At 37.3% G+C, this 24,090-nt stretch overlaps 1 protein-coding gene across 1 annotated transcript in view; it reads right to left on the reverse strand.

Moving 5' to 3' along the window:
• LOC140172734 (piezo-type mechanosensitive ion channel component 2-like) overlaps nucleotides 1–24,090 on the reverse strand; it is a 143,321-nt gene that overhangs the window by 93,526 nt on the left and 25,705 nt on the right. The window contains exon 3 of the mRNA XM_072195866.1: nucleotides 19,685–19,810. Coding sequence (XP_072051967.1) covers nucleotides 19,685–19,810 — 126 coding nt within the window. The remainder of the gene's footprint in view (nucleotides 1–19,684; nucleotides 19,811–24,090) is intronic.

A 24,090-nucleotide genomic window follows, 5' to 3' on the forward strand; every position in this document is an offset into this window, starting at 1 on the left:
CTTCGATAATTCCTTTCCTAAATTTCCTGAGGGTATCGGTAATTGTGTTTCAAATGATAAAAAGTCAAAGGTATCATCTATTTCTTTAAAGGGAACCATAATGTAATGTGATAGCGTGAGCTCAAAGAAGACCTCCCACATCTCCCATAATGCATTTGTTCCATTTCAATTTTCTGTACTGATTTTCTGTCAAGTGCAACATGGGTCGATAGTGACAAAAAGTACTTAATGAACAGAGCACAACCAGATCTGACAAAAAATGTTTATATCTTGAAGAGCTTATATTGCTATCTTCAGTAGATAGCAGGTTATATTGCTATCTTCAGTAGATAGCCGGTTATATCGATATCATCAGTACATAGCAGCTTATATTGCTATCTTCAGTAGATAGCTTATATTGCTATCTTCAGTAGATAGCAACTTATACTGCTATCTTCAGTAGATAGCAGCTTATATTGCTATCTTCAGTAGATAGCAGCTTATATTGCTATCTTCAGTAGATAGCAGCTTATATTGCTATCTTCAGTAGATAGCAGCATATACTGCTATCTTCAGTAGACAGCAACTTATATTGATATCTTCAGTAGATAGCAGGTTATATTGATATCATCAGTACATAGCATGTTATATTGCTATCTTCAGTAGATAGCAGCATATATTGCTATATTCGGTAGATAACAGCTTATATATTGCTATCTTCAGTAGATAGCAGCTTATATTGCTATCATTAGTAGATAACAGCTTATATTGCTATCAATAGATAGCAGTTTATATTGTTATCTTCAGTAGACAGCAACTTATATTGCTATCTTCAGTTAATAGCATGTTATATTGCTATCTCCAGTAGATAGCCGGTTATATTGATATCATCAGTAGATAGCCGGTTATATTGATATCATCAGTACATAGCAGCCTATATTGCTATCTGCTGTAGATAGCAGATTAACAACTCGCGTCCGGCACGTCTGCATGGTTTACTGCAGACGACGCTGACGCATCGTTGTTAATCGGTTAAACGGTGAAACATGATTGAATCCCTAAATAACAGCTTATATTGATAACATCAATAGATAGTAGCTTACATTGCTATCTCCAGTAGATAGCCGGTTTTATTGCTATCTTCAGTAGTTAGCAGCTTATATTGCTATCTTCAGTAGATAGCAGCTTATATTTCTATCTTCAGTAGACAGCAGCTTATATTACTATCTACAGTAGATAGCAGCTTCTATTGCTATCGTTAGTAGATGGCAGCTTATATTGGTATCTTCAGTAGATAAAATCTTTTTGCAATCATCAGTAGATAACAGCTAAACATTGCTATCCTCACTAATATTGCTATCTTCAGTATATAAAGTTGCTATCTTCAGTAGATAACTTATTACATCAATTGCTATCTCCAGTAGATACTGATTACATTGTTATCTTTAGTAGATAGCTGATTACATTGCTTTCTTCAGTAGATAACTGATTACATTGCTATCTACAGTAGATACTGATTATATTGTTATCTTTAGTAGACAGCTGATTACATTGCTATCTTCAGTAGATAACTGATTACATTGCTATCTTCAGTAGATAACAGCTTATAATTATATTGCTCTCCTTGGTAGATAACAGCTTATGTTGCTACATTATCTATGCCCGTGGCTACAGTGAGCAATATGTGTAAAATTTCAAACAGCTCTAGCTCAAGAACTACGGCGCCCTCAGGGTTCATAATTGGTACAATGATGACCCATGACCCTTGATGTATTTTGTATTATCAGCATCCCCAGAAGTCAAAGTCTAAAGGCTTTAAAAAGCAAAATAGGTACGACCTATTAACACAGTGTAGCGCAATAGGTAGTATTTTGTTAGCTCCCTGTGTTTGCAATGATAAATGTCTGAATCGTACGTCAAGGAAACTAATCGCTTGACAAAAACTCCCTTAAAAGGGAATGTGTAGGCATTTTGATTTTTGATTTTGTACCACCTCAAAAGGTTGTCATGATGGGACAAGGGGTGTGGTTGGTTAAGGGGTGGGATATTAGAGAGAGGGTGGTCCAGTTTGGTGGTGTTTTAGAGAGAGTGAGGGTCTGATGGGGTATAAGAGAGAGTGAAGGCTTGGTAGGGTATTAGAGAGAGTATGTGCCAGTCTGGTGGTGTTTTAGAGCGAGTGAGTGTCTGGTGGAGTATAAGAGAGAGTGAGGGTCTGGTGGGGTATTAGAGAGAGTGTGGTCCAGTCTGGTGGAGAGTGATGGTCTGATGGGGGTATAAAAGAGAGTGAAGGCTTGGAGAGAGTGTGGGCCAGTCCAGTGTTATGAGCATTACATGTATATCAAATGAAAGCTTAAAACAATTGCTTTCACATGGTGCTCACCAAGTTTTCGTTTGTGAATAGGGGAAGGGCGTTAGGTGTGGTCACGGGCATAGATATTCGTGTTTGGTAAAACACATTACTGTGGCATCTAGTTTTACACTGTAATGGATGAGTCTTTTATGCAAATTAAGATTAGTTATTTTTTACGGGTGGAAACAACAATTTGTCATGTGACTAATCTAAGTTACTGACAAATTTATCTTTTTTTATTTGCTGGACCCACTGTTCACTACCACCATTGGTGACACATTAGACATAAATGATTATAAATTCATTTTTCGGTCATTTATCAGAAATTCTAATTATGTTCTTGAGTAATAAATCTTCCATTTGCAATGACTAATTAGTCAAATAAGACATTTTTCATTAATATTTTCATGCAAGCGGTACTCTGCATAAGCTTATAGTCGTGGCCCCTACACCACATTTTGTCATAATATTAATCCATACTTCTGACAAGACAAGCTATGGACTGACTATCAATGACTGATCAGGCTATTGCATCAAAGGTCAGCTCAGATAATCACTCACAAATACCATATGGGGATATAAAGTGCACTTATTGAATATGGAAAGCCTCTACACATGTGTGTCATCAGACACTGGAGATCTCAAGTGGTTGAGAGGCATAATTTGAGTGTTTGCGTATATCATCTATGGATAATTGGGAATGCATACACATGCAGCAACGTTTACTGGCTACCAATATATGACAAAAGCAGTGGCTTTCAACCAATCCCAGGATGCATTTGGGAACAAAAATGACTGACTGACTGACTGATTGATTGAAGGGGAAGGAAGGAAGGCAGGCAGGTAGGAAGAGAAGGAAAGAAGGATGATGGAAGGAAGGAAGGAAGGAAGGAAGGAAGGAAGGAAGGAAGGAAAGAAGAAGGAAGAAAGAAAGAAAGAAAGAAAGAAAGAAAGAAAGAAAGAAAGAAAGAAAGAAAGAAAGAAAGAAAGAAAGAAAGAAAGAAAGAAAGAAAGAAAGAAAGAAAGAAAGAAAGAAGGAAGGAAGGAAGGAAGGAAGGAAGGAAGGAAGGAAGGAAGGATGGATCAATGTCCACAGCATCCAGAGCAGGTATTATGATACAACTCCAACATGGAATACAAAACATTGAAATGTGTAACAAAAGAGAACGAAATAGTGGAGAGACAGAGAAAAGATACAGAGACACAGTTGAAATAAGTTTCAATAAATCGATAGGGATAAATCGATAGGTACAGCTCACATAAAATGAGGACACCCTAGATAAAAGTGATTGTCATGCATAGGCCATAAACAGCCGTGAAAAGGAGAGGAGGACAGAGTGAGAAAGAGAAGAAGACACTTATCACTACCCACATCCAGTATATACACACTGAATTATGGGAAGAGCCCCAACTGACCAGTCTCTGACCAACAAATAACTCCAATCCATGCTCAGTCACACTATTTTACTGATTCTTTACACAAGATATCTACTTACTGTGTAAGAAGATATTTGCTCATATTTTGGTAATCATCAAAATTGGAGACATCGATTTGGCTGCACACAGACCCTTATGTAACTTGATACAATCATTTTAATTCAAACTAGTGATGTTGGAAGTGTCAGGAATTACTTTTGTATCCTGAGGGATGCACAATACCATTTACCCCCAGATGAAATGAGGCACATTTTACTCAAAAGTTTTGCTGGCATATCTGTCAGGAGTATCTCCATTTATTTGTAAACCAGAATTGGATTTATCTTCAGCTTATCCAATAAAATGCGGACCCAAAGGGTACCGTTATAATACATCAAACTTGGCTTAACTTTTCAAGAGAAAATTTCTCCAGAGAAGTTTACATACATTTATTGAGTCAATCCTTTAATATAAATTCCTTAGAAAAGTGCATATACATTAATCCTACTTTCCTGAAGCCGGAAACATTCAGGAAAGTAATCTGGATATTTGACATATTTCGTTCAACTTCTCATGCACTATTTCTCAAATTTATTAGTTACAATTATTACTATTTGTAAACACTTATACAATTACCTATGGTGATCCAATTATTTTCATATAATTGGATTCAAGATTAAATTTGTGGCCCTGTCCCTTTTTTACCGCCACAATTTTTGACCTGGATAGTCTTTACTTTCCCCATAAATACAGAGTCTGTTCCCATCTACACACAGTGTTGGCTCACCCGTAAGATACGGGGCCCTCCCGGGAATTTCCCGAGCCAATTCCTAAATTACTCACCCGTAAGATACGGGGCCCTCCCGGTAATTTCCCGAGCTCATGCCTACACTACTTACCCGTAAGGTACGGAGCCTCTCCGGAAACAAAGTGTGGCCCAACTTCTCACAGAGAAGTTAACCCAACTTAATTCCTTGTATAAGATACGGACCCTCCAGGGTATTTTCCTGGGCCCTTTTGCACACACACAAAGTGTGGCCCAATCTTATCTTATCATAGAGAAGTTAACCAAAATTAATTCCTTGTAAGATGCATAAATGAAATGCAATGAAGAATGAATGAATGAATGAAAATGAATGAATTTAATCTGAGGCCAACTTCTCAGAGAGAAGTTAACCCAAGTTAATTCCTTGTACAATACATTTTAAATGCATGAAAGAAATGAATGAATGAAAATGAATTAATGAATATGGGGCCCTCCAGGGAATTACCCCGAGCCCTTTTGCACACATGCAAGTGTGGCCCCACTTCTTGTCTCGCAAAGAAGTTAACCCAAATTCCTCGTAAGCTACTGGGCCCTCCAGGGAATTTCCTCCGCCCCTTTGCACACATGCAAGTGTGGCCCAACTTCTCTTTTCGCATAAGTTAACCCAATTTAATTCCTCATAAGATACAGGGCCCTCCGGGGAATTTCCCTGGCCCACATACAAGTGTGGCCCAACTCCTCTTCTTGCAGAGAAGTTAACCCAAATTAATTTCATGTAAGATACAGGGCCCTCCAGGGTATTTTCAAGCCCTTTCCACACTCGCCAAGTGTGGCCCAACTTTTTAAAGAAGTTAACAGCAATGTATTCCGGCAATCTACAGAACCCTTTTTAAAGGGATTTCCTGAACACCTAGATCTGTATACCCAAATGTGGCCTAACCTCTCAAAGAGAAGTTAAAATGTGCACTTATTGAATCCTCTCCCTTGGTCAGCTTAACCGCCCTCTTCCTGGTAATTTGCCCATGCCCAGAAGCTACCATTAAAACGCAGACTGCAATACCCTTTAGGTCTATGTACCTCTATACCCGTGACGATATGGATGCCTTCCCAGCCAACTAATGCTCCCAAGTGACTGTCTACAAAGGTATTGAATACTGGGATATGACCTAAATTTTTGGGTGTGGTGGGTGGGAAAATTTTCTTCACATTGGAGACACAACCTTCTCCTTCCATGACAGATAAAAATATGCCTAAACCCTGAACCACTGGCAGTGTCAGAAGGTTATTAACCACTTCCCATTGGCTACTTCAAACAATAGACCTAAAACCTCATTGGTCCTTATATAAAGCCATTACTAGGCAACCAATCAATAAATCAATCATATTGATTTGTCCAAGCACAAGCTATGGACCAGGGTTAGTCTCTTCCACAGGAGGTAAATTTGTTTATTGTATAAATACAATAAACTTTATTATGTAGGTATTTTCTTCTTTGAAACTTGTGTAAATATTTTGCGTATTATTCTCAAGTCATGAAAGTGATTGGTTACCATTTTGGTTACTTCAATTCTTCTGCTTAAAGGGATACCACCACATCTGGAAAAATTTATTTATTTATTTATTTATTTATTTATTTATAACATGTTTACCCAGGGTAGCCCGATTCAGCCGAAGCTGGTCTAACACGGGGCCCTGCAAAATACATAAAATGAATATGATTATAGAGAATTACAAAGAATATAATCATACAATTTACAACTCAAGCCATTATTAAAAGATACATTAAAAGAATATAAATCTCAAATACATTTGTACAGTTTGCAATAATTATTAAAACTCACATGCCATTATTAAATGAACATTGATCCATAAAAAAAACATCATATACATTGTAAAACACATAATAACTCAGTAACATATATATTTCAAGATGTTATTTACATTATACACTATTTAATTAAAACTGGTGAAAATATACATTTTTGTAATACCGTTTAAAAGTTTGCACATTTATTGAGTTTCTAATATCATTTTCAATTTTGTTCCATAATTTTACACCACTGTAACTGAACGATGATTTAAAACATTGTAAGTCATATCCATGAATTGAAGGTGGCAAAGCCAACTGACCAGCAGCAGCCTGTCGTGTGTTAACATTGTGAGTTGTACATACATGGTTAAACATTTTTGCAAGATAATGTGGCGCCAGGCCATTAAGAGATTTATAAACCATAAGTGCTTTAAAATAATCATTACGAGTGTGAAGTCGTTCCCAACCAAGAATTCTAAACATGAAATCAGATGAAGTTAAGTTGTTCACGCTCAAAATCACTCTTGCACAGCGTTTATGAAGAACATTAAGTTTGGAACTGTCATCTTTGAAACGACCATACCATGAGATATTGCAATAGTCAAATATAGGCTGAACAAACGATTTAAAAATAACATTTAATGTATCAATTTCAAGGAAAGGTTTCAGGCGTCTTAATAGCCCAATCTCTACAGAAAACCTTTTGAATAATACTATTAACTTGATCATGCCATTTTAACTGATCATCAATAACAACACCTAGGCATTTTGCCTTTCTTACTCTTTCAAGCTGTTTACCATTAACAAATACAGAAAAATCTTTCTCATTAACATTCCTTAACTTACTCGCAGTTCCAATCAACATAACATTTGTCTTATCAGTGTTCAAAAACAATTTATTAACATTCAACCAATTCATTATTGAATCAAGATCAGAAGACAATTTAGCAGATATATCTTGGGGGTCTTTACCACTGACGGAGAGTGTTGTGTCGTCAGCATACATAGATATGTGACCATGGGAAATTACTTTGTTCATACTGTTGATAAATATAAGGAAAAACAATGGACCTAGTATACTGCCCTGGGGGACACCTGTTGAAACAGGGCGTGAGTTTGACATAGTATCTTTAAAACACACTCTCTGGGTGCGGCACGATAAATATGAACTGAACCACTCACGTGCAGTGGCAGAAGCACCCAAATTTTTAAGTTTACTGAGCAATATGTCATGATTGACGGTGTCGAATGCTTTGCGCAAATCTATAAACGAAACACCAATCATTTTACCAGAATTTATACTATTAGTCCAATGGTTAACCATATTTAACAAACATGTTTCAGTAGAATGAAAAGGCCTAAAACCTGATTGATTTTCATTAATCAGCTTGTTTTCACTTAAATAATCATACAAATGTTTATGAACAGCCTTTTCAATGATTTTGCTCACAACAGGAAGGATGGCAATTGGCCTGAAGTTGTTAATTGACATATCACCACCTTTGTGAAGAGGAACTACTTTAGCTTCTTTCCATAAATCGGGAAACACACCTGTTCTCAAAGACAAATTCATAATATACACAAGGCTGCTCAAAATAGCAGGTTTGGCCAATTTTAAAATTTTGCTACCAATGTCATCAAGACCAGTGGCCTTTTTCTCACTCATGAGGTCAATTTCTCTACAAATAAATTCACTTGAAATAGATGGTAAATCAAGTACGGGTTTAGAGCAATCGCCAATTGGTTTATCTTGAACATAAACAGATTCATCATAATTGCTAATATTACCATTGCTATCAACAAGTTTAGCAGCAACACCTGTAAAGTACTTATTAAAACCATTAGCAATATCATTAAAGGTGAACCTCATTTTTCCCGATTTTTTTGATGGCCAATAAAGCTGAAAAATTAAAAAAACGAATGAATTTTTGGTCTTTTTTAAGGCGCCCAAAAAGCACCCAAATCAATCGTCTATGACCTTGGGAATGCTCGTGGCGTAAGCTCAGGGTTCGCATCACGTGATCCTGCTCGGAAACATGTAAACAAGACTTGCTTCCTGTACTTTGCAAGCTGCCCGGCAAGTCTGATTTTCACACTAAAGCTTGAAATTAGAGGAATCTTCAAGTAAATTTTCCGTAAATTTTTGACAAAATCAGTCATAACTAGCTGGGTATAATTGGGTAATTGAGTTTGAATTTCGCTGGGATCAATTCCATGCGCAAATGCTTACTGCTGCCGTTCATGTCATGGACTGAATAAACATGATCGAATAACAAATTAAATATTTTCATGAAAGTTCATCTGTGTTGGTATAAATCATGATTTTGATTTAAACTTTTGATCAAACACAAGGAATTAATTCCTACCTCGAATTTTCAGATGGTACTCCATCTTTCATCAGCGAGTGATACAGTCACTCACTCGCTGATGAAAGATGGAGTACCATCTGAAAATTCCGAGGTAGGAATTAATTCCTTGTGTTTGGATCAAAAGTTTAAATCAAAATCAAAATTAAATACTTGTTTTTGACATTCCCTATTCTTGATTCATTTTAAAATATCTGATTTTAAAAGGTATCGTCTTGCAGTAATCAAACAAAATAATAAAAAAGCCGCCGATTTCATCAAATCCAGCCCACATAAACTTGGTTTTCATATTTAGCGCATTGCGGTAATACATTCTTTCCACACAATCACGATTGAAAGAAACGGGTATTTTATTATAAAATAAATACAATTTGGGCTTGATAGACCATTATTTGATGGAATTCTGAAATCTGAATAAAATTAAAATATTGTCACTTGTGTCATGATTATACGGTACTGAAAAGTGAACCATTCATGTTTTATGGATTACCGCACATGATGCGTAAATTGCTGCTGAAGAAGGGACCCGACATGCGACAGGTGGTTCCAGGGTTTATGCACAAACACAGCGACTCGCTTCGTCCTGCTTGCGTGTGTTTCAGCAGATTTGATCAATCGTTATCTTATATTTGGAACATTTACAGGAATAAATTTTGCTGATGAAGTTGGAATAAGTTGGAAATATCAGAATGTGAATATAAAATCGGTCATTTTGTCTGCAAGTACAGTACAGTCGCGGATACTGAACACTCGGCGCCGGAGTCTCGGTCAGTCACGCACTGAGTTCATCCCGTATGTATCTCACGAGTTCGCCTATCATACATGACCGGGTGTAAAGCTAAGAAATAATTTAAAAAATCCTTTACATGTACCTTATTCTATTCCTTCATTTTCTCATTGTGATAAGTTCATCTCAACTTGGTGTGACGATCTGAACTGGTAGCACTAGCAGTTATTTTTTGCAATCTGAAGTTTCATTTTGGTTCTTCGGCGAATCTTTGCTCTTCGTGCTTTACTGTAATATTCCCTATGCATATCAGTGATATCGTGGATGGCTTGGCCTATCCCAAATCACCCGGACAGCACTTTTCCCATTTTTAAATCCACACACTTTATTCAGGAACTTCATTCTTGATTTGATCATGATGTTTCCTTCATGTTATTCTTATTTTATTGAAGATATTTTTCATGTAAAGTAAGTTGACAATGACTGAATTCGTGCATTGGCCCGATGCATGCCACAGTAATGCATGGACATTGTGTTTACAATCAAACCCGGAAGTAACTGTGTGTCCCCGGGATTACATGATCAACGAAAGCGCCCAATTTGAATGATTTCGTTTTGTAATTTAGGGGGTGCCAATATCCAATCTTTGCATGGAGATTATGTCTAGCCTGGTACGTTAGGCAAATAAAAAATATTCTTTTCTGCTTCCTGACATCATAAGCTTTCCATTGATATATAACTTTATTTTCAATGAGGTTCACCTTTAAAACTTGTACACACCTCGTCATCAATAGTGATTGATGAGGGACTAGGAGAAGCTTTGTGAGGCAAAATATCGTTAAGCGCTTTCCACATCTTCTTAGAATCACCAGCATTTTGGGATACACTTTGCTTACAATAAGTTTCTTTTGCTTTACGAATCATTGATGTAACCTCATTTCTACACTGCTTATATTCTTCCCAATCAGAACTAGTATTACTTCTCAAAGCTTTGCGATGTAAATAATCCCTTTTTGACATATTCTTTTTAATATCTTTGTTTAACCAAGGTGTTGGTGCAGCTTTTACACGCTTAGTTAGACTTTTTAGGAATATGTTTATCAACAACTCTTTCAAACATTTCATACCATAACTTTACAGCATCATTGACGTTACGAAATTTTTCAATCTCATTCCATGGTACACTAGTTAGATCATCAACAAACATTTTCTCATCAAATGATTTAAAACACCGATACTCAATGGATTTATGTTCACCTTTCACTGGTTTACAATTTCTAACTGCATAAATCATGTAATGGTCACTTATTGATGTTTGTATAACACCACATTCACTATATAACTCAGGTTTAGAAGTATAAAATAGATCAATGATTGTTTTGCTATGTGACGTGACCCTTGTTGGTAAACAGATCAATTGCTGTAATTGATGCATTTCAGTGACAAACTTAAGATCATTGACCTCCTTGGTGGATACATTAGGAGAATAATCACAATTAAAATCCCCAAGCACAACAATCTCATTATCAGCTACAGAAGCATTTGATAACATAACAGACAATTTTTCAGAAAACTCAGTATTTTTTCCATTAGGGTTATAGATAGCACACACCAAAATGGGGCTTCTATGGGGCGGTATTATCTCAGCCCATATACACTCAACACTACCATCAGATAAATCATCTCTTTTCTTATAATTATAAGTATTTCTAATGTAGAGAGCGACGCCGCCTCCATCTCTTTTTCTGTCTTTTCTTAAGATGTTAAAACCAGGTAGATGTAACTCACTGTCAACAATACTTTGGTCACAGAGAGTTTCGTTAACGCAAATAATATCGAATACATTACCACACATATGTCGAAACTCATCGATTTTACCGATCAAACTGTGTGTATTAATGTGACCAAACTTTATTCCCTTGGATGAAAAATTAGGAACACTACCATTTTGCAATTGCATATAATCATTTTCATGAACAACATCACGTGCAACTTTTTCTTGTAAATTTCTAATTTCATGGTCAACAACAACAGTTTTTAAATCAAGTGAACTTGATCTTTCGGCACTCTGAACATGGCCAAATCCTCAATTTTTGGCAGTCTTACTTGTAAAACTACTTCTACAATAATTAGCTTTATGACCTAGTTTGTTACATTTATGACAACGGACACGTTCCTCATGATGACAAGAGTCCTTGTTGTGGTTTTTTAGACCGCAATTGAAGCATCCGCCATAAGGCCGACTTTCAACAGAGTTTTGTAAGTTTTACTTCCTCTCGCTGAAGTTACGCTGGCGAAATTGACCATTGTCATAATTTCGGGAAGATAGTCCACGAGATTCATTGCGATCCCGAGATCGCCACGATGAACCGTGATTCGTTACTCTTTGCGACTTCCTGTTGGAAACACTACACCACGCACCAGACTGGAGGCCTTCCACGGAGTCAGTTAACAGACGCGAAAGAGTTTCATGTCCGCGATCACTAAGATGAAGTCCATCAAGTAACTGTGAATCGTCAACGGAGCCATTCCGGTAGGTCATATGGAGACTGGAGTCAATGAACTTGCAATCCAAGCGTGAAGCCAAGTCTTTAAACGCCTCGTTAAGCGTTTCAACCTTGTGTTGAACTTTTCCTTTAGTGCAGGGACAGACAGCCGATATGCAAATTTTGGCTGTTGGGGCTTTTACATAATTGAGTTTTGTGGCCCAGGGCATGTCCAGTCCAGACACCACCTAACTCCAGACATGTATACAGGAGTGTGATGTAAGGACAAGGTAACCAGTTGGCCTGGCCAACGATTTTGGGCCTTTAAGCTAGCAATATTATTGCTATCTTCGGTAGATAACATCTTATATTGTTATCTTCAGTAGATACCAGCTGTTTTCATTCTAACAAATGTCATATGACGTAAAATCAATAACATGTTACCATATGTAGAAATGTCTGGCGGAAATATATTATTTATTTTATCTAATCAAGCCTTCGTTAGAATAATGTTTTAAAACATTATTGGAAATAGAATGGGAATAGATTAAATAATAAAAGATGTTACATTGTAAAAAGTGTGTAGTGGCCTTTATAAGATACACCATGTATACATCACAAAAAACACACCTCTCTGCATAACGTGACACAATTATTTCAAGTTGTTGATCTTAGAACTACTATTTGTGAACACACATTATGTATAATACCTGAGGTATAATACAGGAGACTGGTAAGATGGTATGCAAGTCAGAGCTGGAGGCAATGCGCTATTCCAGTTGAAATCCATACACCCCCTATGGAAGACATGATTTTAATCTCCCACGCAGGGAGTGTCGATTTCAAATGGAGTCACCCATTCAGGTTACTTATTTGAAGTACATATTCCTCTTGTGTGGAAGTTTAAAGGTCATGTCTTCCATAGGGGGTTTAGTTTACAAATGGAATAGCCTAATGAATTATAGATAATTCAAAATCATACAATAATACACCTAGTGATGCAATGAATAACCATATTAAATACGGAAAGGATAAAGGTTAATGTTGGTCACACTGTAAGTGTTGCAACTCAGCACTCAAACCCGACTCCGCCATTTGTTGTGGATGGATTGACATATCCCTGCAGGATAACCCTCCCAGTAAATGTTGGCACCCATTTCTAAATGTGTGGGGGTGGTGGTGGTATGGGGGTCGCTGTACATCCCGTCAACAAAAAGTCCACTTTTCAGGGTAACAATTCAACTGATCAGTGCCAGAAGTGGGTAAGTGCAATCGCTGCCCTGTGAACATTTGGCAATTTACACCAGGGTTGTAGCTATGGTGGGCGGCGCTGGGCAGCCTGCCACTGACGCTGGCCGCCAAGTACAAAAACAATTTTAAATAATTTTTTTAATGTCTTTTTCCATCATAAAAAGAGCAAAAAACTATTTTTTAGGGGGTGATACCCTTGAATTCTCCGATCACTTGCGTTCACTTAACAGATTGTGTGCCGAGCCATAAAATCAGGCTAGCTACAACTCTGATTAACACACAGTATATTGTACTAATCTGCTAAACTAATGGTAGTTACACATGGCAGCTATTGCACTTACCCACTTGTAGCACTGAGCAGTCAAAATGTCCAAGATGGACCAAATTAGAAGAAAAAAAATTAACTAATAAAGAGACCACTTTTTAATGTTAAAACTGTTCAAAATAACCATCTTTAGGGGTATGACATCCGAAATAATTTTTTTGGGGGGGAGGTCAATTTTTTGGAAATTCTACACCCTCACAAAAAAGAAGGAAAAGAAGTATGGGCCTGACTATATCTCAGCATTAGTGTTCCTCCATATTCCTTTCATTGCAATATCATACTTATGATTTCCTCATGTTATTTTTGCAATGTTTTTCCCCCACATCAAGGGCTTCAGCATACTTCATTCAATTTCTATATTTCCAGAATCCTCAACTCCTTCAATGGATAGGAGAGCAAACATGGGTAGTTTTTACTGTCATCCTTCACTGTATATTTCACAGAATTCAAACAAACTTACACTTAATACTGGTGCACTATCTACACAAAAACTCTACCTGCAAACTTGTGCGGAATTTGTTGGGACACTTGACATTCATAGGCCTAATAAAGTCCATTCCGTGCAAAGTGGGAAATAATAGAATGTTTTCATAGTTCAAGGTTTTGTGCTTCATCCCTCCCACTCCCTCCCCTCCATGCAATGGTAGTGTATACATACAGGGTGTCCCAGAAAAGGCGGGCCCGACAAATATGTACTTGTAATGTATTTTCAAGAATCAAGAATTTGTAACGATTGGGTATCCATGGTAGCCAACTTTGGTTGGTATTGCTATATCCGGGTGTGGATTGATCCAGTCCAATGTAGAACCAAATTTTTCCTATGGATGTCCCATTCACTTACACTTTCTTCATACAGGGTCTCTGTGTAGCTTCAGTTAGTAGCTGTCTGTGTGGATTAAACTAGTCTAATGTAGAACCAACTTTCCCTGTGGATGTCCCCCTTCTTGCAGGGCCTCCATGTAGTAAGTGTTTGCCCTCACAAGCTTTCTGTGTGGATTGATCCAGTCCAATACTGGACCAAACTTTCCCTGTGGATGCCCCATTCACTTTCAACTTCCTTCTGACAGGACCTCTGTGTAGCTTCAGGAGGTAGCATTCTGTGTGGATTGATCCAGTCCAATACTGAACCAAACATTCCCTGTGAATGTTCCATTCACCGAAACTTTCTTCTAGCAGGGCCTCCATGTAGTTCAAGTGTATGTCCTCATATAGTATTAACAAGCACTAGACAGCAACAAGTGGCTTAAGTTTACCATTCCAATCACCACATGACAAAGCCTCCATACAAAAGAGGCTCTCTATATGACACTAGCCTACAGATAGTATGTGTAAATTTGGAATGATGAAAAAAAGCAGGAATCTGACGTCATTGATACTACTTAAGCGTGATATCAATTTCTGTACCATACAAGTAACTTCCAATTTATGTAACGCACTATATTTAGATGGACATAAAGAATATATTGTGAGCAATTTTAATACAGGATCGGTCGAAGACCTTTTTCAACGAACATACGGAGTTGCCACAAATTGATGAAGTTCTGTATTAACAATATTGCTAATCGCCAATCAAGTGCTACTGAACATTTATAAATCTGCTTAAAAATGTCATAAGTTCTAATGAATGAATAAACATTATTTTTGACCAGGTTCGCCGTCACAAATAATAATTCCTGTCGATCATTTTTTCCATGTTCTAATGAATGTTTGATGATGAAAAATCGATAATACATTTCAACCAGATATTCTATGTAACATATCAATTTTACATCATCAAACATTCATTAGAACTTCAAAATTACTGGAAATAGAATGGGAATAGATTAAAATAATGTAAACATGTTACATCAAATATTCTATGTCAATACTCAGAGTCTATAGTGGCTTGATCTATTTTTTGCCTGCAGCCCCTATTCAAAAGAAAGTACCAGGTGCTTAACTGCCAATATTGCATGCCATTACTATCTTAGCGAGCCATCGTTAGTGCTGCATTAATTGACCAATTCCAACATCACCTGGTGTGTGTGGGGGTGTGCACATTGATGCGAAAATGAATAGATGTTCAATCAGAATCTATTCTATGTGGGGGCATCGGGAAAAATGCCCCCTGTCAGAAAGAACTCTTGCCCCTTGTCCCCAGTAAAAACCCAAGATTATAAAAATGTTCAATTTTTGCTGCAATTTTGCACAAAATTTGTTGATTTTTGCCTCCCCCCTGATATTTACTTTCCTGTATGTCCCTCCCCCCCCCCCCCCCACCACCCCCGAAAAAAGTTTCTGGTGCCGTCACTATAGTTGTATCACCTGTCAGTTACTCAAACCTATAGGTATTGGCTATTGTACATGTCATTTTATCAAGCACTTAAAACTAAACTTTTAATTCAAATTCTGTAGAGGGGAACTAGTAGTACTGGCAACATCGCAAAGATTGTGACACATTTTCTCTAGCAGCTAAAAAAGTTGTGCGATGTCTGTCCAGCAAGTATGGCAGTGTTGCAAATCAGGCTACTTTGGTTGATTTTTTATTCCATGTTCAGGTTTTTTACCTCATGCATAGAACCAGTGTCCGAATTAAGAAAATAAAAGGGGTTGTCCCACGGACAACCAGGTTGTAATTTCTGGTTGTCCACCAAAGTTTTTGGTTGTCCGTAAGCTGCCACACTCTGAAACAACTACATGTGACCAATAAATTAGATTGGAGTGAGTGTAGTCAATATATGAAAAATTACTCTTGAATATTTAACATGTTTAACAATTCATCAGTTGTGTCAGGTTTCATCAGTTGTGTCAGGTTTGAGCAAAATAACATGCTGAAAAGGTAACTTTTGGCTGTATATCTTTGGTTGTCCGCCGGACAACTAGAGCATTATTTTCGGTTGTCCGGTGCATGTTTTGGTTGTCCCGGGCGAACGGACAACCAAAATTTCGAACACTGCATAGAACCCAATGGTGATCAAATTGCTCTATGTGAGGCTATTCCAGTTGTAATCCATACACCCCCTATGGAAGACATGACCTTAATCTAATCTTCCACAAAGGGAATGTGAATTTCAAATGGGGTTACATGAATGGGTGACTCCATTTGAAATCTACAAAAATGGACTCTTAAACATCTACATTGCATGTAGCCAAAAAAGGACCCCTAAATAACGATGCTCCTGTACGCCTAAATCCGACTCTTTTATTCCATTTTTTTTTTTTTCAAACGAGCATGCGTAGCACTTTTATATTCGGGTCACCCACTGGACCAGCGCTAGCCATTGACCAGAAATCCTCTACTTCTACTTCTTCTACTATGATTTTCTCATCAAAAGTCTGTTCAGCAACTGGGTGAGGAACTTGGATGAGGGACTGGCTTGCTGAAGGCATTCCTCAATAAGTCCTAATTACCTTGTAAGTCACTTTATCTGGAAACCCTACTCACCAAAGCACAATGGCTCTCCAAACTACAGTTTCATGAGGGTGGATAAATATAGGTCAGATTTGGTGCAAAGCTAGGATTTACTATGAATAATAAATGTCTATAGCACAGACTAACCCAAAACAAAAGAAAATGCACTTCACCATGATGTCGCAGCTTCACCGCTCATCCCCTCACGATATAACGAGTAGTCTTTGACAAAGACTAACCAAGATCGACAAACTGCAATAGGCAAGGATTGGAATGAACCAGTTCTTCTGTAGAGGGCAACATCATGTATCCAGAGCAACTTCATTATAGTTAATAAGGTAAGAATTGGACCAATGCCCTGATGTCATTAGATGTTCCATCTTGGGTTTTGGACCCATTTTGGAAGTGCTCTATTTATGTTTTAAACATATTAATTGAGTAGGGCAGAGAACACTGATCCATATGCCTTTTGTTTGAAGCTAATCGGACATACGGTTTTCATAATACATACATTTTAAATGTCTTTGTATTGTATTGTTTTTATCAATAATCAATACAGTTAATGAGCTAATATGACTTGAAAGTGCTCATTAATATGTAATTTTTTCAATATTTTGCTAAAATCCAATGCATAAATGTTCATAACATTTTTATTTAACAGAATATTGGTTTCAAACTTGGTCAAAGTGTTCCTAATGACTTCCAGATAATTTATGCATAATTAATGAGCTCGCCGCCTAATTTGCATAATTAATTAGCATTTATGCAAATTAGCTCATTAATTATGCAAATATGCAAATGAGGGGGCGGCTTCACTATATAATACATTAGAACATATTAGAAACACTTTGACCAAGTTTCAGAGCAAAAGTATGCAAAATAAAAGTACCATGAACATTTATGCATTGATTTTTAGCAAAATATTGGCAAAAATTACATATTAATGAGCCTTTACAGTCCTTTTAGCTCATTAACTATATTGATTATTGATAAAAACAATAAGATACAAAGAAAATATAATTTGATGTATTATGGAAACCGTATGTCTGATTTGCTTCAAACAAAAGGCATATTGATCAGTGTACTTTACCCTACTCAATTAATCTGTTTAAAACATGCTCAAAGCATTTCTTAATTTCTAGAAAATGCATCCAATACCACCTTAATATCATAGACACCCGGTGGCCACTTAAGGTAAAAATAAACATGTCTAATATTGGATACTGTGTGCACTTTTGGTACAAAGCAATAATATTGCCAACACATGGGTAATCTACATGATGTACCAAATCCGCATTGCATGTGAAATCCAGACTTGTGCAGCATCCGAGGACCTACATCTGCATCAATGATCATTTACTCTGAACACCCACAAGGCCTCTGCACACTACACAGGGGCTATATCTACTTGATGTACTGAATCTGTATCAATTTGATGCATGTGAAAGCCAGACCAATGCAGACTTGTGTAGCATCCAAGGATCTAAATCTGCATCAATTGTTTACTCTGAACACCCACAAGGCCTCTGCACACTACACAGGGGCTATATCTACTTGGTGTACTGAACCAGCATCAATATGATGTATCTGAAATCCAGACCAATATGGACTCGCACACTTTGCAACCGTGTACACATCACAAATTTAACGTAGTAATTGTGTGAGTGTTGCAACACTTAAAACAGCTGTAACGCATAAAAACATACCATGCAATACGTAAACGGAAGTGTGCCCAAAGCGCTACAAAACAAGACGCAGTTAAGCTGGTAGAGCTTAATACCTATTTATGTATTCACCATGTAGTCTAGCATCAAGATATCTTTGATGCAAATGCAGGCCAATGGAAGACCTGTATTGATGTGCATCAATTCAGGATACCCTGAAGATTGCCCCACTGTGGATTGCCCCACTATGTGCTACTCCACAGCACATATCATGCCTTCCCATGATGCATTGTTGAAATTGCACTAAATCACCTGGAACTTTGGTATACTTTGCTAAATAGGATGGTAATTGTCCCTTTCGGTAAATCCCATAATTCTTTGTGGTTAGACCAGAAATGACAACATTTCAGGTCTAACCGCATGGAATTATGGGATTTATTGAAAATGTCAATTGTTTATGGAACATATATGAGTCAAGTATGCATATTGCAAATATCTCAATCCTTGCCAAAGCAATTGTCTTTTAACGCTCACCACACAGGTGTTGACTGCAGACGACAAGTTTCAAATTTTGTTTAAAAATTCAAAAATTTCAGAATTGTACATTGTCATGACCATATTTGGAATCGGCATGAAAATTGCATTAAAATGAGTACAAACAAGCCTAGTATTGTTTCAGTGATTCTTGAGATGGCTCTTGATATTTTGACAACATATCTCAAACTTGGAACTTTTTATGTTGAAACCTATGGCTAGCACGCAGAGCATTAAGGACCTTAAAATGTTTTAACATTTTTAAATGTTCTGGATGCAAATCTACTACTTCATTCACAACACACAACATTAAAATGTTGTGTGTTGGTTTATACACTGCACGTGTATACAGCGTGTAAACAGTGCGTAGTGCGGTATTTCTGCTGCAGGTATGCGTGCCTTCAAAGTTGACTGACTGTAGATGTAATGGAATATTGCATGATGGGAATTCATGTAAGATTCTCTGCTGTGAGTGGTGTAATCTAGCTCACTGCAATGCATGATGGGAATGTTGGATTCTCTGCTGTGAGTGGTGTAGCTCACTTTTTTGCAATGCATGATGGGAAGAAATAATTTCCAGCAGCGGATTGCCCCACTGTGTACACTGGTTTTCACTTACATGGTTGTAGCTGTGAGCCATAGAGAAATAAGCCTTCAGAGAGCAGTACGACTTGAAACAGGAGCTGACTTGTACATGCTAGACAAGCTAATACAATCAGAATCTTCATGTAGTTCCCTGTCCGCCCTGAAAATCAATAAGACAAGAAATGGGTTAATCAAACGATGATACAGGGTGTGTCACACAATGATTGTGTCAAATGATGATACAGGGTGTGTCAAACTTGAAGGTGTGTGACCAGATGGTCAGCCTCCTTCCCCACACTTTACCCCATCAAAATGTAGAGTTTGGAACTGGTTGAAAGCTCATTATTCTTTTAATGAACTCCAGTGAAATATTAGGCATGAAATATGTTTAGTTTGGGAGGTATGAACAAAAACATGGTAGCTTGGTGGTTATGACCCCGGAAGTCATGTTCTGTTCTATGGGCCACTGTGATACACATTTTTGCTTCTACAATTATATTGGAACTGCTGGACAGTGGCGTTAAGCCAGCACTTTTTCAGAGGGTGGACAAAGGAGTGGGGGCAATAAAACTTTTAAGGGGGACAAAAAGTTCAAAAAGGGGCTAAAAATCTTACATATCAGGGCAGCCAGCGTCCTACAGGGGTGCAAGAGGAGGGCAAGACTTCTCATAGGGAAGACAGCTTCCCCCTGCCCCCCCCCCCCTGGCCACGCCACTGCTGCTGGAGCAATTGGATTTAAAAAATGGAATAATAATGTTTGGGTGTAGGGTCTCAATGTGAGGTAGAAAACTTCAGCTGTTACAAACACTGACTACCCACTTTTAAGGTGGCAGGCAGGATCACTCAAAGTGGGAAATTTTAGACATTGTTTTGTATTGTATCCTTAAAAGTAATGATGATACGTACATAAAAGTATACATTTCAGGGACTGTCTTTTGGAATTTGCAGGAGAGCATTAAATAGCTCTTCTGGTACCTTCAAGGAGAGCTGTTTAGAGCATTTACAATAAAATGTAAGTAGAGAATGGTCAACTAAGGAGAGCTAAAAATCAATCAAGACCTCTATCTTCCCTTAATTTTAATTTGTCATTACTTTGATTATCAACATACACACCTTCAAAAAAGAAAGCCCCCACTTAGAGTACAAATAATTAAAAGCAATGAGATTGATATGAACATGCAGAAATTACAGTATCATACCACACTTGTGTAAAAACAAATCGGAATGATCAAAAAACTAATGATTAAACAAAATTTCGTGCAAATTAAAAAGTTGCCAATGGTGTAAAATTGCATAGCTTTACATGTTCCAGTCACCTGAAAGAAGTGGCAGTCAGTGTGTGTCATCTATTGATAAGAACAAGCTTTGGCGGCTGTTTGCTCAATTTGAGGAGCATTATATAACTCTGAGAGACACCTATATTCAAACCTATCCATTTATATAGTAAATGACCCTGCAACTTTTCAAATCTCACCAAATATCATTCAATCATGCATTTTTCATTCCAATTTTGTTTTACGCAAGTGTAATATTACATACTGCAGCTATTAAATGCAATTCTCCAAACATTCATATCAATTATATCACATATATCACATTCATATCAATTATATCACATTTAATTCATATCACATTTATATCAACTTTATCACATTTATATCACATTTATATATATCATATCAATTATATCACTTTTAATTTATTTTGCTCAAAGTTATGACCACTCAAACTAGTGGGCACATTCTCTTTTTGATGTTTCTATGTGTGCTTGCTTTGGTAGACAGCAGTGCCTTCATGATTATGTTTCTATTACATTGCTCAAAATTGGTAGGAGTTGCTTAAAATTAGTAGGAGTTGTTTAAAATTGGTAGGAGTTGCTTAAAATTAGGAGTTGCTTAAAATTGGTAGGAGTTGCTTAAAATTGGTAGAAGTTGTTTAAAATTGGTCGGAGTTGCTTAAAATTGGTGGGAATTGCTTGAAATTGGTAGGAGTTGCTTAAAATTGGTAGGAGTTGCTTAAAATTGGTAAGAGTTGCTCCAAACGCTCATATCAATTATATCACTTTAATTTATTAAGCTCAAAGTTATGACTACTCAAACTAGTGGGTACTTTCTTTTATTGATGTTTGCATGTGTGCTTGCTTTGGTAGACAGCAGTGCCTTCATGATTATGTTTTTATTACATTACCTAGTATTTTGCTTTGCTTCTGGCATTTATATTTCATTACTGTTATTTGGTTTTAAGTAAGCAAGCTCATATGGCAGGATTTATATCATAAATTGGGTTATTTATAATACTGAAGAAACTGACAGAACATTTGGAAATCTCATACTGAAAAATTTTGTAACACAGACATTTTGGATATTACAAATGTAATAAAGATAGACGGAGTGTAGGATTTTACAATTTTTTATAGTCAAATTTGTATTTTTTTTCTTCTGGCAACAAAAGACAAAGTTGCTAATAGTAATATAGAGCATCACATCTGATTTCACATGATCGAGTTACCTAGTTGGAGCCCAGGAGTTGGAGACAGTGTTTACTATATGTATGAAAGTATATATGCAGAGAATAACTGGCTGGTTCCCATTTTGATACCTTGTAATTTTTGAAGATAATAATTGTATGAGATTCCCAGCAGGTACTAAAACCTAAGGCCTCGTATCCATAGGCTGTTCCCTTGTGGCGTGTGCCCTTGTTCCGTGTTTACTTTTTCCCATGTGACCTGCCACACAGATAACTGAACCTTTGTTTTGCTTAGTGGCCGCTATATGGATACGAGGCCTAAGAGACACATGAATAAAAATACAGCAGGTCTCTGCGTTGTGGGATACTGCACTGTAAAATTGGGCTATTCCATTTAAAATCCACACTACCCCCATGGAAGATTTTGAAAATGTCTTCCACAGGGGGAGTATGAATTTCAAATGGAATGACCATATTAGGCAGCTCCATTTGAAACTCACCCTCCCTCTGTGGAAGATTCAAATTGAATATTAGAGGGAGTATGTAATTAAAATGGAGCTGCCTAATGTGTTTAAAATGAAATTGCACTCAGGGACATTTATACAAATTTATGCAAATTAGCTACCAAATTAGCATATTTTGCAACGAAAACCTAATTGAAATTGGAGACTGCTAATTGCCACCCCTCCACCAAATCACATCACGATATGCCTTACCCAACAAAAACACAATGTTTTACAGAATGTTTAAATGCCAGGTATTATTCCTTTAAAATGTCGTCTCACCTCACTGCCTGTTGATAATGTACATAGGATTTCTGAAATGGGATGATGTTACACATTACACATTATTCACAATTTTGTTACTGATGCAGTCATCGATCTTTTTCTGCATGCATGTCCTCTCTACTACTCATGAATGCAGCTAAATGTCAAGACCACACAACAGTACTTGTAGAGCTATGTTGGCATTGCCCACGGCATTGCAGCAACAAGCAGAAGAGGCAAGAAAAAGATTTCAAACAGGTTTTATAACAACCCAAACAATCTGGTGAAACTAGAATTTTGCGGTTCTTGATGCAAAGCATCAATATGCCTCCAATTTGATGTGCATCATTTTAACCTGGAGCAATTTCACTTCGAGCTGGAAGTTAACATTTTTGAGAAAAGACCACCAATTGCATCATTTGATCAGGGGCAATTTCAAGGGAGAAAAAGGGGGAAAATGAAAAAAAACATAAAAACCTGCAACAATGGCAATTTGACCTTGGATGACCTAGGATGACTCCAAAATGACCTTCACATTATTTGTCTCGTTACGGTGGTCTGGTCGCCCCACCAAATTTCATGACCCTGCAGCAGTCTATGCCGATTTGACCCCGGATAATCCCAAAATGACCGTAACATTCTGTTTGTTTTGGTGGTCGTTCCTACTGAATTTCATGAACCTGCAACATTCTATGGAGATTTGCCCCCAGATAACCCTGAATGACCCCAAAATGACCTTCACATTTTTGTCTTGCTACACGGGTCGTTCCCAGCAAATTTCATGAACCTGTAACAATCTATGGCAATTTGACCCTGGATGACCCCACAATGACCTTGCGATTTAGCATATTTTGTGCTGTAATCAGGTCAAGAACCTCTGGCTGTGCTACTCTCCACCAAGTCACATCACTGCAACCCATCGGAATCTCGGATAGGAATGGTCGAATAGGCGATTACAACCTCACATCGTTCACATTGTTGGAAATTAATTGGCTGAGTGTGTTTTAATGCTCGTATGATTGGTATCTTCCTCCTGATACAGTTATCTCAACCTAAAGTTTCAATCTTGCTGATAACTGATTATTTGCTTTATAGCAAAGGGAAATACTGACCAACTGGTTGACCTATTATATAATTAGTAACTAGCCTAAACAAACATTTAATGTCCAGCATGAAGTTTGGGTTGGTGGAAGTCTCTGTTTTCATT

The sequence above is a fragment of the Amphiura filiformis genome, chromosome 16 (assembly GCF_039555335.1).
Source record: "Amphiura filiformis chromosome 16, Afil_fr2py, whole genome shotgun sequence".
NCBI classification, from domain to species: domain Eukaryota; kingdom Metazoa; phylum Echinodermata; class Ophiuroidea; order Amphilepidida; family Amphiuridae; genus Amphiura; species Amphiura filiformis.